Below are 13,905 nucleotides of genomic sequence, written 5' to 3'. Positions count from 1 at the left end.
TCCTTAAGGGGAGGTCCAGTTGTCTACAGATGGGCTTTGGCTCTCCATGCCACACTCCCCCTCATTCACAATGATGTGATTTTTTTTGTTCTTTGATGCCTGATAACTGATCCCTTCGGCACCTCGTGATCACACAGGCTGGTGTGTTCTCCCATATGGGCTTTGTTGCTTCTGAGCTAGATGCCCACTTGTTTACCTTCAAGCTTTTAAGACCGCAGACACTATATCTGTTGATAGCTGGGCACCATCAGCTTTCTTCACCATATTTGCTTATTCACCTGCTTTGTCTTTAGTGGTTGTGTCGGGAAGGTGAGCATCATGGAATGTCAGTTTAATAGAACAAAGTGTTCTTGCATTGAGGGAGTACTTGAGTGGAGGTCCAATTTCCATCAGCTACCTTAATACTAAACCTATAAATATATGTACATTGATCTATTTCCCGATCCTCACATATAAATATATTTACATATGTACATGCCTTTATTTAGACCTCTATAAATGCCCTTTGCCTCCTAGCTCTTTCCTCTATTTCTTTTACTTTCCTCATGTCCCACTATCATGCTCAGCCTTCATTCAGGTTTCAGTAATTCCTCTCAGTTACATCACCCCAAAGCTTAGCAGGCATCCTACACTCTCCTCACCATCAATTTTAGATCACTTGTTGTTCCTTTGTCTCTGGGTTTGTTAACACCCACTTCCTTCCCACCCCCACCCCCATCCCCCCTCCTTCTCTCCCATTTCCCACCCCTGAACTGTCTGTCCCTTTGTTTTCTCCTCTGGATTGTTTATCCTACCTATCTTATCTAGATAGACACACAGAGACAATAATACACATAAAAACAAGACAGAGCAAAATAAAGTAACAAACGGAAACAAAACAATGACAGAAAAGCCTGTAAATAGTTCAAGGTCTGTTTGTTTACCTTTTAGGAGTATTTTCCGGTCGAGTCCACACCCTGGCCTCAATGTCTATTTTTGGCATTCCCTAGGGAATTCATTGCTTTGCTCCCCTTGCTGTTCTGTTCCACGCCCTTAGTGTTTCCCCCAGTGTGGTGGAGTCAGATCGGGTGCAATTCCCACACTGTGTCTCCAGTGTTGTCCCCCGTAGTGCTATGGGTCAGTGAGGGATGTTGTGTCTCATGGTGGGGACTGCCCTGTGGTCCTCTTTGCATTGGCTGCTCTGAGCAGGAATATTGTCATAGAGGCTTGGTGGGCCAGGATGTGCTCCACTCTCTCTTCCTCTCCCTTCATTTGCTCCTGTGTGCTTCTGATCAGACATGCCCCTCTCCCTGAGCTGTAGCTTCAGTGCTGTCCTCTGAAGTGTATTCTTCTGCGGGCAGGGAGCACTGTTCACATAGTTGGGATTGGGGCCAGCCCCTCAGACTCCCTCTTGGCTTATGAGAACACTAAGTTATTTCCATCCCTACGTGAGTTCTTACAAGCCTTTTACATCTCCCTATTTCCTTTTTGCCTTAACTCATGGAGTTTCTGTCTTCGTGAGTACATCTTAATATTTAGCAAAGATTCAAGGAGGTTTTTGCATAGGTTTTTGGAGTTCTTTTTCTAAAGAACCCCCTCATTTGTCTCTCTGCTGTCAAAGATCATAATCCTGCACTGATTTTTGTCTCATGACTGAATAATCCCTTCTTAGAGTTTGTCCTATGTGCTTTTAGTTAAGAGAGAGTAGTACATACTGTCTTTTGTACTCCATCAAGACGCCTAACAAAGCTTTATTGAGTTAAGAATTAAGTTCTTCAGTGACCAAGGGTCTATGTGTGTCTACATTGGCATGAAAAGATATTTGGGATGAGGCTAAGCTTCCACCTGCATTAACACTACAAAAACTCAACATCAAACCTGCTGCCACCCAATCCATTCTGGCCCTAGCCACCAGGTCAGTGGATTCATGTGGATTTCTTGGCTTTGGTTGGGTGTGATGGCTATGTAGGCATATTCTTGTCTTTTGGAATGTGCACACAGAAACATGCAGAAGTAATGTGCCTCCTTGTTGGGCCTTACTCTCAGTTCATTCAGGAAAACAAAAGCTATGTGTGTTTGTGTGTAGAACGAAAGAAAAGGAATAATAAGGTAAATATAAAATGTTAACAATTGGGGAACCCGAGTGATGGTTCTGTAGTTCTTTTTTACTCTTCGTGTAACTTTTCTGTAAGTTTGAAATAATAAAATAAAAGTTAGTGTGTCAAGGCACTGAGTTCTACAAAGAACCATTGGGCCTACAGGCCTGGAGGGTGGTGGGATGCTCTATTCATAGAACGCAGTCAGAAAGGTCGTCTGGTGGATGATGTCTGCGTAGATGAAAGCCAAGCCATTCAGTTCTCTGAAGGCAGAGTGTTCCCAGCTGAGGAACAGCAAATGCACAAGACCCTGAAGCACGCTTCGTGAGGACCAGGAGGAAACGTTTCAGGGGGGAGCTTCCAGTAGCATAAGCACAGGGCAGGCCACAATAGGCCACTGAAGACTAGGGTAAAGCTGTGGGGTTGCCCAAGTGAAGTGGCCTCACCTTGGACATTTTAAAGCAGCCCCATGAACTGTTTTACATTTAGAAAGGATGAAACTGGGGTAGAAGTAGAAATTAACAGACTGTTTTATAAAAATAATGACAATGAAAACATGAATGAAAGATTTGAGGAAAAGTTCCGGATCATAAATAGCAAGTCAACCCCGTGTGTGGGTTTCCGAAGCTGTCACTATTTACAGGCGTCGGAAGTCTAGTCTTTCTCCCTCAGAGCCGCTGGTGGTTTCGAGCTGCCGACCATACCCATCGCAGCCCAACGCGTAACCACCAGGCCTCCTTGTGGTAAATGAGCATATGAAAAGATGTGCAGCATCACTGATCATTCCCCAAAGGATGCTACTTTGAGAATGACAAAACATTTGTAAACTGGAAATTCAGCTAGACCCTTCACATCCATCGAGGTAAGAAGACAAAAGCAGTTCAACCACTACAGAAAATAGTTTGGCAGTTCAACCACTACAGAAAATAGTTTGGCAGTCTCTTAGCAAGTTAAAAAGACATTTGCCATATGAGCTAGCAATTGCACTCCTAGGATTTCGATGTTTTAGTTGTTTGTTTGATTTTTGTTTTTGTTTGAGTCCCACTCCTAGGAATTAAAACCTGGGTCACACAGAGATCAGTATAAACTGTTTGCCACTCTATTCATAATTGCTAAAAACTGGAAAGAATGTTAATGTCTACTTCCTAGTGAATGAGTAAACAACAATGGTAAATCCGTACAACTGAATACTACTCGGTGATCAAAAGTGCACATGGCATAGGTACATCTCAGATATGTTACACTACATGAAAACACCCAACTCAGTTATTCTCAGCACACAGAGATTCCTTTTGGATTTAAATAGTTCGACTTCTTCCCCTCTTACGGCATTCTGCCTATTGCTTCCAATGTGAAAACAATCAAGTAATAGCATGCTGAAAACATGAGCCCTGCTTTCTTATAAGGAAAGGCCTAGGCTCTTGAGGAAAGGTCTTACAAGCAGGAGTCAGTATGTGAAATGTTGTGTCTGCTTCTTTAGGAGCATTCTGGAAGAGTTTTCCGACTCCAGTTTGATGAGTTCCAGATCGTCAGTAGTTCCCATGATGATACAATCCTTATCTGGGACTTCCTAAACGATCCAGCTGCCCAAGCGGAACCCCCTCGTTCCCCTTCTCGAACGTACACCTACATCTCCAGATAAATGATCATACACTGACCTCATACTTGCCCAGGTATGAAAAAGACATGGGTACACCGCACTGCAGGTGGGAGGTAGGCCATTGGCTGTGAGGTGCTGCTGGTTCAGGAAGCCCTTGCAGGCTCGTTGCCTCAGCAAATCCAGAGAAGGGAGAGGGCAGCATGAAGACACTGGGAATGCCACATTGGGCACTGCCTTTCATCAAGGGAGCAGCCATCCTCCATCCCTGATGACTCTGGGTTCCTCATGTCGAATGGAACAAGTAATACCAGCTTTAGCTAAGAAGAGTTGTTAGAAAAACAACGTGAGATGATCTCCTGGGGAACGATCATACCGAGAGTGTGCAGTCTGCCTTGTTGGTATCATTTAATTCTAAAAGCTAGCTTTTTTATTCTCCCACTCCCCACCCCATTCTAAAAGGGAAACCCTCATTTTTTTGCCCTTAGAAGTGAAAGCCTCTGGCAGTTGGTGAGAGCTCTGTGCCTCTCCTCCTCAGCTCTGCAGCCAGGCTGGACCATCTTCGTCTTGTCTTGCAGTCTACTCAGACTACCCCTGGGGCCAGGCCTCACCAGCTCAAGCACGTTATCACAAGTTGGAGAAAACCGCACCACTGGTAGGGACATGCCTCTCAGGCAGGTGGCTAAGTTCACATTCACTGCTCACTTATGCACTTGTTTTTGCAGTGCTCCTTCTGTGCCCAGCCAGGCTCACATTAGTGCATACCATGTGAGCAGAGAGAGGGAGGAAGTGACCTAGAGGACAGGCTGAGGGGAGAAGCCAAGCTGTGTGACATTGGGCAAGGAACTTCCCAAAGCCTTTGGTTCCTGATTAGTATAATGAGGGTCATAGTACTTAACTCAGAGTATTCAGATAACAGACTTCAAGTCCCTGGTACTCCGCACAGTGGCGTGCCCATAACCTGCCCTCAGTAAAAAGTGGTCATTATTATTAATGATATAATTGACATGCACCTGTCCCCTCTTCCATGGCCTCCTGAGGTATTTTTACCATTTTTTAATATTCTTCCTGGCTAGCTGTTATCTCCCTTCTACCCAAGAACATAGCTCCTAGTGGTCTGTGGTGGTTTATTTCCTCCTTCTGGGACTTCTTAGCCACTTTCAAGGATTCCAAATTTATGTCTCCAGTACTGCCCTCTCCTCAGGCTCCAAGCTGCATCTCCAGCCTCCATCTCCACAGCGGCCTGTGAGGCCCCAGGAGAGCTGATAATGCAGCACAGCCACAGTCAGACCTGCCCCAGTCCACATACGGGTGCCCTTAGCTAGCCAGGCCCACCTCACTGCCTCCCCCATGCCTGTGTATGTATGGTGCCACTGAGAGCCAGAGCCTCTGCCCCCCGCCTGCCCTCCATTGTTGGGAGCCCCCCCCTACCTCCTGTGCAAGCTTGCAGGCATGCCAGTCTTCCTCTCCAGACTGCAGGTCCACTCTGCTTGAACCCCAGGACCCTGAGTTCCTGGGGAGGCCAGCCTTCTGCAGGAGTCCCCAAACACAGGTAGCCTTTGGCAAAAACTCCCGTGTGGCATGGGCAGCACTCTGAGTCTTTCTCACAGGGGACAGCTACGTCCCTGCTCTCCTCTTCTTAGAGCCAGTAAATACAGGGGCTGATGGCTGTTTGCTCTGTTTCCACCCAGGACTCATGAAAGTTGCAGTATTTGATGTATCTGCCAGTGCCCAGATGAGCACCAACCTACAGACTCCGACTCAGTTTTCCCGGACGAGCTCGGAGCCTCCTGTTGGGACACAGTTGGTCTGCAGTCGGCCAGGACGTCTGCTCCACACAGCTGACTGCATCCGGGCTGCTGTCAGAAGTTGTCTTCATCTTTCGTGAATGAGTGGACCTTATCAACCTCGCCTTCCGCCCCTCCTCTCCCCGCTGCACCTGTTTTGTTTTTCTTTTTGTTTTTTTCCCCTTCATTTGGTTCCAGACAAAGATGACCTATAAATATATTTAGTGTTTTGCCAGAATCTCTCTTGCTTTGCTAGTAAGCAGAAGACTAGTTTCCTCATATAGCCTACTAGGAGAGGCCCACTTCTCCAGGAAGGAGACAGAAGTGGGGAGAAAGAAACGGGGACACAGCTTCGAGCCAGCCAGTCCCCAGTGTCTCCTTGTCAACTACAGGAGTGTTCAGCACCTGGCAAGATCAGCCCAACCCTGTCCAGCCTAGCCTCACCACACTTAGAAGACAGAGCTCGCTCTGTCTTGGCTTCGGGGCAAGAGAGAAAGCGAGAAAAACAGAATGGGCACACTGAAGACCTGGGCTGCTTTCCTTCTTTCTCTGTATCCTTCTCTGCTCCTCTTCTCCCTCCCTGCCTCCCTCCTTCCTCCATCCTGCTGCTCTGCTCCACTCAGAGTATGTGACGAGAATGTCCCAGGTTAGCATGAGACGGACCAGCTAGAACATGCAACACCTGGAAGAGTTCAACGCTGTTGTCTCAAGATTTCAAGTCCGGCCACAATGGATCCTTGGACACGGTATTCTCATCTTCGTAACTCTTTTCTCTTGTAAACCAGCACCACCATCGCCACCCCCACCCCCACTCCCCTCCCTGTTTGGAGGGGGTTAGAAATGTGCTGGGCTCCATCGGTGGCAGTGTCTTTTCTGGACTCAGCAGTCTACTGGATTCCATGTAGAGTGGGGAAAGGAGCTGCTGATTGCATTTCCTCTCATTAACAATTAGATGTGTAATAAAAAGCATTGTACGTCATCTTAAATCATGGGTGAGGCTCAGCCTACAGAGAGGTTTGAGCTGGCCAGGCGCTCCCTCGGTGCATTTTGCATAATGGGCCTGACTCGGAGTTCCTCATCAGGGCCTGTGAGCAGCCAAGCGCCAGCATCTTCTTCAGACCCCGCTTTAGAGATGGTCACGGGTGAAAGCTGGTGGTTTTCACTTAGGTGAGAAAATAGCATCTCTCAAAAATCCATCTAGCCATCGCCACCTTGCTCTGCAGAGCCTTCCTTCCGCTTGTTCCCAGACCTGTCTTTACAAAAGCGCGAAGGTGCCAGAGAGAGGATCAGGGCGAGGCTTGGTATACAGGGTTTATCAAGGGGGCAGAAACTGCCTTCTCTTTCCTTCTCTCCCTCTTCCTGGCCTTATTTTTGGTCCCTACCCCCCACTGATAACACTTTCTCTGCACTTGGTGGACATCATCAACGAGTGGAACTCGGCCCTGGCCAAGGAGGCATGGCCATTTAGAAGGCAGCAGGCTTCATGTGCAGGGCACATTTGCCCTCTTTCTCACCCACACTCTACCCCACCCCCCAACCTGTATGCCCAGGGTGGTCTCTCGGCAGGGGAAGCAGCTTGTTTCCCAGGGCATGGAGGGGCCCCTCCAAGAGCCATCTTCTGTGGCCTGGGCCCGCCCATCTGAGGCCCCCAGGCCACAGCACAGTCCCATGTAGCCCTTGGAAGGGGTAGCCAAGCCCACTGCTTCCATTCCTAATTGAAGCAGTTGAGTAAATGGAACCCCTGTTTAATCAGCTGCTATGAAAACCACAGAATGGGAGCCACTTGCAGGCGGCCACAAAGTCAGGTCACCTTAATTAGGCAGAGGGGAGGGGAGGGGAGGGGAAAGGTCTGGTCACTGCCAGCTGATGTGCACAAAGGTTTTCTCTTTGTACCCAGACTCAAATGTGACTACAGAGAGAGCAGATGTGATATGTGTGTGTTTTTCCTTTACTGCTGTCTGAGTATTTTGCAGCTTTTTGTTCCAGGTTATATTCATCAAATATTTCCCCAAGTAATGACACATGTTTGCCTGGGAAATGCATTCTAAATAGAACTGCCCAAATGCTCCAGCCACTATCAGGGTTCCTTATCTACCCAGTTGACTACTAATAGCTCTTTTAATTCATTAAAGATGTTTGTACCGATGGTGGCAAGGGGCTGTCAGCCCTGAGAAGCGCTGAGATCTAACATGACAGAGGCATGGATTTATAGCTGTTTCAAAATTTTGTCCAATAGCCATAACTCTACTGGCCCTTCAGTGACGCATGCTGCTGTTTCCCCGTGGGGGCCATTGGGTTTTCACTGGCACCCGGGGGGTGGCTCTCTCATCTCGCTCCAGCCGAAGGTGTGCTCTGTCTCAGACTGTTGGGAAGCTTGGCCAGCACCTTGAAACTGAGTTGGAGGGTGGCCCTGGCAGATCCAGAGCCACCAGCTCAGTTGAGGACATTCTACAAGTCGTCCTCTCTGCTGCTCATGGAGCTGGGGATGAAGTTAAGTGGTCTGAAAAACTTGAACTGTTCGCGCATCTCAGCTCGGAGGGTCATTTACCAGTTCATTGTAGAAGAAATAATCAGGTAAGTAGAAAAGTTCATTTCCAGAGAAAGAAAACCCCACTTACCAGCTCTGCATGATTTCAGTGGGAATTGATTATCACTAATCCCCAACTGGGCTAGAATAAATGTAAAGTTTGACCTTTTAAAAAAGAAAAGAGGAACAAAGAAAGTCCCGACTCATCTAAAGGAGTGGCAGGGAGCCAATGTGTCCTTGGCTCCACGATGAGCAGTTGCCATCGTAGGTTCATCGTGCTCACTGAAGTCTGCTGTCCTGTGTAGGGCCAAGAACCCCTCCTCCCCCAGGCAGGTGACATGCATGCACCTGTCCCCCTCACGGCCATACTGAAGCTGCTCAGACAAAACTAGCCCAGCAGGCTTTGCTGCATGTGCTGCTCTGCACTACTAAGAACATCCTCCTGCTTCCTGAGATGCAATTGGAAAGTGGATGGGAATGGTGAATAGGGAGCCATCTTCATTTGTTCCTTGGCAAAATTCCTTCTGGTGACTCCTAACATCAGAGTGGGGCACTCAAGGCTGGATATTGTAACTGTGAACCTGTTTTTGAACTGGAAAGGCGCCAAGACTGGAAGTCATTCCAGGGTTTTGCTGGGTTTTGTTTTGCTCTGCCTGAGGAAGAAAAGCCCTCTTCATTGTCTTCTGCACAATCAAAAGCTAAAGAGGAGAAGTGCCGTGCTCGCTTCCTGCTGACTCCGGGTGCCTAGTGTCTGCACTACTGTGCTTGGGGTGCTCCTGTGTTTAGCATGTGACTGTGCACAGGACAAAGGGCTCAGGAGGAGGGCAGGTCAGGACTACTGGAAATGATGACATTTCCCTTTACTAGAATTAGATGAGGCACGTTGGAATTTTGGCCTTCTTTAGCATCTTCATTTGCCTTAGATGGTAACACGTTCCTTGCCCCCACTGGGAGCCATTCAAACCTGAGTAGTGAGGGCCCGCAGAGATAGGCTGAGACTGCAGGCTTGGTTTGAAAGGAGTCCAAGGTGCTTCGAGGTGAACAGTGGCACCCCTGTGACCACCATCTTCTCTGGTCGTCAGGTTGACTCCTCCCTCTCCTTATCCATCGTTTGAGTTCAGCAGACTGTGCGGAAGGTGCCCTTGCTTCTCCTCGCCTTCCTCTTTCCCCACTAGAGTAATGCTCACCCCAACAAGCCCACCCCGAGATCCTGGCAGGGGTCGCCCTGGGCTCCTCCCACACCACTGGTCACTGTTTCCAGGGCCCCTTGGTTTGCCCACAGCACAGTCTCGCCGTAATCAGTGCTGGAGAGAGAGCCAGCGTTTAGAGGAGATCAAACTTATCTTTACCTGCAGTGGGTTGTGACTTGAAAACCCTTGAAGTTGAGGAAAGAAACAAACAAACAAAAAAAAGTGACTGTGGCTACCTGATTCAAGGTGAAACTTAATACAGTGATTGCTAGAAACCCCTTCTGTTGGAAGTTGAGCGCCTATACCGTAAAAAGTGCTGGAGGCAGGTGACACCCGAAATACACACTTTCCAACCAACCCAATGGGCTGTCTTAGCTCTTGAATGTGTGTGTGTGTGTGTGTGTGTGTACGTGTGTGTGGAGGATCAGTCCAGTAAATGGCATTATAAAACATTAACTCCCTTTCTACCCTTTCCTTTTGGGGGCGTTGGAGAAAAAGACCTGCTACAGGGATTAGACCCCTGGGTACTGGAAACTGACACCTTTCCGAGTCAGTGCTGGCTCAAGCCCCAGCCCAACTGCTGCGGGAGTTGTTCGCTTGAGTCTGGCCAGGGGACGGGCCAGCAGCAAAGGGGAGCTTCCCAGAGGGTTTCTGGTGTGTTCAGTTCTTTGTTATCTAGACCCTTAAGTACTGACTGCTTTGACTTTTGTGATTCTGTTATGTGATGTGTAGTCAATGTACCCATGTGTTCACAGCCTAGAATCATGGTAATATAGTAGTTTTGTTTTTTTATTATTAACTGTTCAGTAAAATGAAGAGTAACTTAAATTATAAATAGAAGATTAAACTGAATTCTCTAAGTGTCTTGCCTCGTTGCCCGACTTCACAGGGAGAACGGGTGTTGTAGGCACCTACACGGATGGAGTGTGCAACAGCAATCCGCCAGAGGAAGGGCAGGCGGGTGGTGTGCTCTGGGTAAGGAGACAGCCTCGGAAGTCTGGTCCTGCAGGGCAGGGCCGCTGTGCAGCAGGAGCACACACAGATCTGATGCTTTCCGGGTACATTGACATGGCGATGCCACTGTGAAAGAAGGCCAGGCAGGATGGTCTGAAGACCAGCAGGGTCCCTAGCACCTGACCTGTTTATAAACAGGTGCACTCACATTTGGGGGTCATGTCCAGAGACTCCACCATCGGACCTGCTCCTCAGTGCATCTCCCCACCCCATCCTTAGTCCAAACCCACCAAGCTGAGGGACAAGGCATAGGCAGTGAGCGTAACGCCATCTTCCCTTCTGTCCCCTCCCAGTGTGTCAGTTAACCCATCCTCAGACTGGTCAGACTCTTCACTGAAGGGAGACCCCAGGGCATCAGACTGCCCAATACTGAACTGTGGATCCAGAACCAGAAGGAAGACTGTCTGAGCATAGTGTGCCCTCAGTATTTTCCCAAAGGAAACAGAAGCAAGAGCAGGGGCCCACATTGCCCAAGACCACACTGAAGTACATTCCTTTACAACAAAGATGGGCCACACCCGAGGGAGAGGGGACTGGGACAGCCACCTGCCAGGCTCCCCAGCCAGAACTGAGCAGAGACCAGACCGAGAGTCTAGGGATTTGGGAATCCCCTCATCCAGTACGGAGCCCTTTGCCCAGCAAGGGTGATGCCCAAGGACACGCTCACCCTGAAGTCAACTTCCTACTCCCAGGCTGGGCCTGGGATCCTGATCCCATTAAACCTATAGCTGTGCCACCATCAGCAATGACTAAGGGGAGGAGACCCCTCTTCTTCCTGATTGGCTCTTGCCAATTAAGAGCGTTTTATTAGGATGCTAATTAAAGGCACTTCGTTAGCAGCAGGAGAGGCCGGGTGGGTGCCTGGTGAGATGGAGCTGAAGCCAGGAGAAATTGTTTTCCTCCCCCCTCTGAAGCAGAGCCTCTCAGGGAACCCTCCCCCTCCCCCAGCTTCTCCCGCTGCGCCTACCACACCCCTTGTTTTCAATTAGCAGCTCTGAGGGGAGTTAGGTCATTACCAAGCCCAGGTCTAGAGCCCTCCCCAGCCCCCAGCCTCTGGTGGCATGAGCACAACCCCTAGGAGCTGCCCAGATCTCTGCACCTCTTTTGGGGTCTGGGCCCTGGAGGGGAAGGGCTGTGATGGGCAGAAGAGGTTCTGTCCCCCCTTGGGGAGTGGCCGGTTTCCCTCCAAGCATCTGATATAAATGTCCCCACCACCTAAGCCATCTCTGACAGTCACCTGGCAAATCTGATGACAGCCACTTTGGTCACATGATCCGAAGCACCATGCCCCTTCCTCAACAAAGATTCAAGATGCTGCCTAGTGAATGAAACTTCCTACCACTCACAGACTGCCCCCAATCCCTGTGGGAAGGACTCCTCAAGAACTCGGGGTGCTTCCAGGTGGAGGTGGGTGGAGGGTTGGCTTCCTGAGGCCAACCTGGGGAACTGCAGAGAGACTCAAACCCTTGGAGCACCCTACCACCCCTGGGGGAGCGGGGAGGGGTGAGCCCCAGGCGAGTCCCCTTCCCCAGCCAGAGAGGAGAGCTGGGTCACCCTCCCAGCTGCCCTCCTCGCCCCTTACTTAACTGCAGAGTTAGCACCAGCCCAGCCTGGGAGGGCAGATGGATGGCTGGGCCTGCCTCTCTCCATTTAACCCGAGGCCGGCCCAGGCTCCAGACACTAAATTAGATTTTTGACAATTAGAGAGACTAATGGGCACACAGCCATCCCCAGAGCCAGATATCCAGCAAGGCCGCCCTTTAATGTCCACCACTGGCCGGCCGCCCCCTCCCCCAACGCCCTCCTCACGCTCCCCCATGGGTGCCCTCCACCTTGGCGGCTCATGCATTCCTGCACTTTTTCAGGTCTCACCTTCCTCCCTCTATGCCCTCCTAGCCCCCAGCCCAGTGCCAAGCAGCCTCTGAGACTGCCCCTCAGCGCTGGCCAGGTTGGTCCTCAGCCCTCTGGTCCTCAGTCCTCTATCACCGCCTTCCCAGCCACCCAGCCACCCATCATCTTGCCAGCTGCTCCAGCAGGCTGCAAGCCTCTTGAGGGCAGGGCGTGTGCCCTCTTTGTGGATCCTGACCACCCAGCGGGGCCTTCGTGGTGTGTGGTCTCCCTGCTTCCCATCCCTCTGGACTGCTGGGTCCCTCACGTCCTCCCACTCTGCCCCACTGGCTTACGCCCTCCAGTCCAGCGCTGTGCTGCTATGGATGGGCCCGGTCCCCTTCCCTGCAGTCCCTGCTTGGGCTGGTCCTGGGCTGGGTGGTAATGAGATTGCAGTGAGGGGGGTGGGGAGGAGCCGCTCACATTCACTCAGGCAGACTCATAGCTCTGTCAGGCTGATTGGTCCTGAGTGGAGGCACAAATGGCCCCCCACGGACACGCTGAGATTGGTTATAAAATTACAAGCATTTGTTCTGCTGTCAGTGTCTGCCCCTCTCCCCCTCGGCCTGCCTGCCCAGGCTCCTTGTGGTCCCCCACCCAGCTCTCTCCTGGGGTCAAGCCACACACCCCACCCAGAAGGACAGGGGCCACTAGAGCAGGTGGGGCCAAGAGACTGAGGCCACTGAGCACAAGGGCCTTGGTGCACCCGCCCCCTCCCCTAGGGTGGCAGCGCTCAGGCTGGCCTCGGAGCAACCCTGGCTCTGAGCTCAGGGCTCCCTCTTCCCAGTGTCTGGGGGGCACACAGGCTGAGGCATACAAGTGCCAGATTCCCAGGGAATCTTGGGGAAAGGTACCTGGTGTCGTAGGCCTCCTTGGGGACAACCATGCCTTTGCTGTGTGTGGCGCCTGCTAAAGGGGGTACAGAATCCTGACTAATCACCCCCTCCCTGTGTCCAGTCCCTGTCCTGCACTCTAACCCCAAGAAGGACAAGTAAGTGCCTCTTGGCCCCTGAAGCCTGGGCCAGACCCACAAGCCACTATGGCCTCTCTCAGTGCTTTAGGGGATCGAACCGCCACAGCCTGGCCCAGGACCCACCCTGCAGAGCAGTGGCCTTCTCCCAGGCACTGCTGCCTGACCTGACTTCGCAGTCTGAGACCAACCCCTCCATCCCTTTGCCCCAGTGCTCAGCCTTCCTCCTCCACATCATCACAAGGCCCAGCCCCCGCTCCAGCCTCAGCCATTGACTTCCTCTCTGGAGGTACTAGGGCACCGGTAAGCAGCTGGGGGCCGTTGGTGTTGGAGAGGAGGGTTTCCTAGCTTAGAGAGGGGGCCTTTAGGGACCAGTATGTCCTGGCTGCTGGTGACAAGGTCCCTTCCTGCCATTCGTCATTCATTCTCAGCCCAGGAAATATTTGCTGTAATTACATCTTTAATTAGGTGGTGACGGCTCATTGTTCACCAACAATGATGGATGGATCCTCCTGTGGTCTCTCCTCCCTCTGTCCAGCACCTCTGGGTCAGTGCCCCTGGCACTGGACCTGCTCTTTTCCCCAACCACCCCTACCTGTAAGCCCAAAGCAGCATCCGCTCTACCCCCAGGATGAGTATGCCCTGCTAGACCCCAGGGAGCCCCCAAAGGGCTGGTTACACCCCATGTACCTCTCCAAAAGGCTGTAAACCTCTTGGTAGCTACCAGAGGTCTACTTGGTCCAAACTGGCCAGCCTAGAAATAGTGCCACATTGCCCCCTCCCCGCCCCATCCTCCCCATACGCCCCCGCCCTGCCCCCCCCCATAGGTCAGCAGTCCCACCCCAGGACCAGTCCAGG

General features: G+C 51.0%; 1 protein-coding gene across 2 annotated transcripts in view; it reads left to right on the top strand.

The window, feature by feature from the left end:
• BTRC (beta-transducin repeat containing E3 ubiquitin protein ligase) overlaps nt 1–10,036 on the top strand; it is a 141,680-nt gene extending 131,644 nt beyond the window's left edge. For both annotated transcript variants that reach the window (XM_045291207.1, XM_045291206.1), the window contains exons 11-12: nt 3,556–3,748; nt 5,364–10,036. In XM_045291207.1, coding sequence (XP_045147142.1) covers nt 3,556–3,717 — 162 coding nt within the window. In that variant the 3' untranslated portion in view covers nt 3,718–3,748; nt 5,364–10,036. The remainder of the gene's footprint in view (nt 1–3,555; nt 3,749–5,363) is intronic.
• Nucleotides 10,037–13,905: the final 3,869 nt, after the last annotated feature.

Source organism: Echinops telfairi, unplaced genomic scaffold (genome assembly GCF_000313985.2).
Source record: "Echinops telfairi isolate 266 unplaced genomic scaffold, ASM31398v2 ScPeMD7_70;HRSCAF=299, whole genome shotgun sequence".
Classification (NCBI taxonomy): domain Eukaryota; kingdom Metazoa; phylum Chordata; class Mammalia; order Afrosoricida; family Tenrecidae; genus Echinops; species Echinops telfairi.
This window is presented reverse-complemented; position numbering and strand designations above follow the sequence as displayed.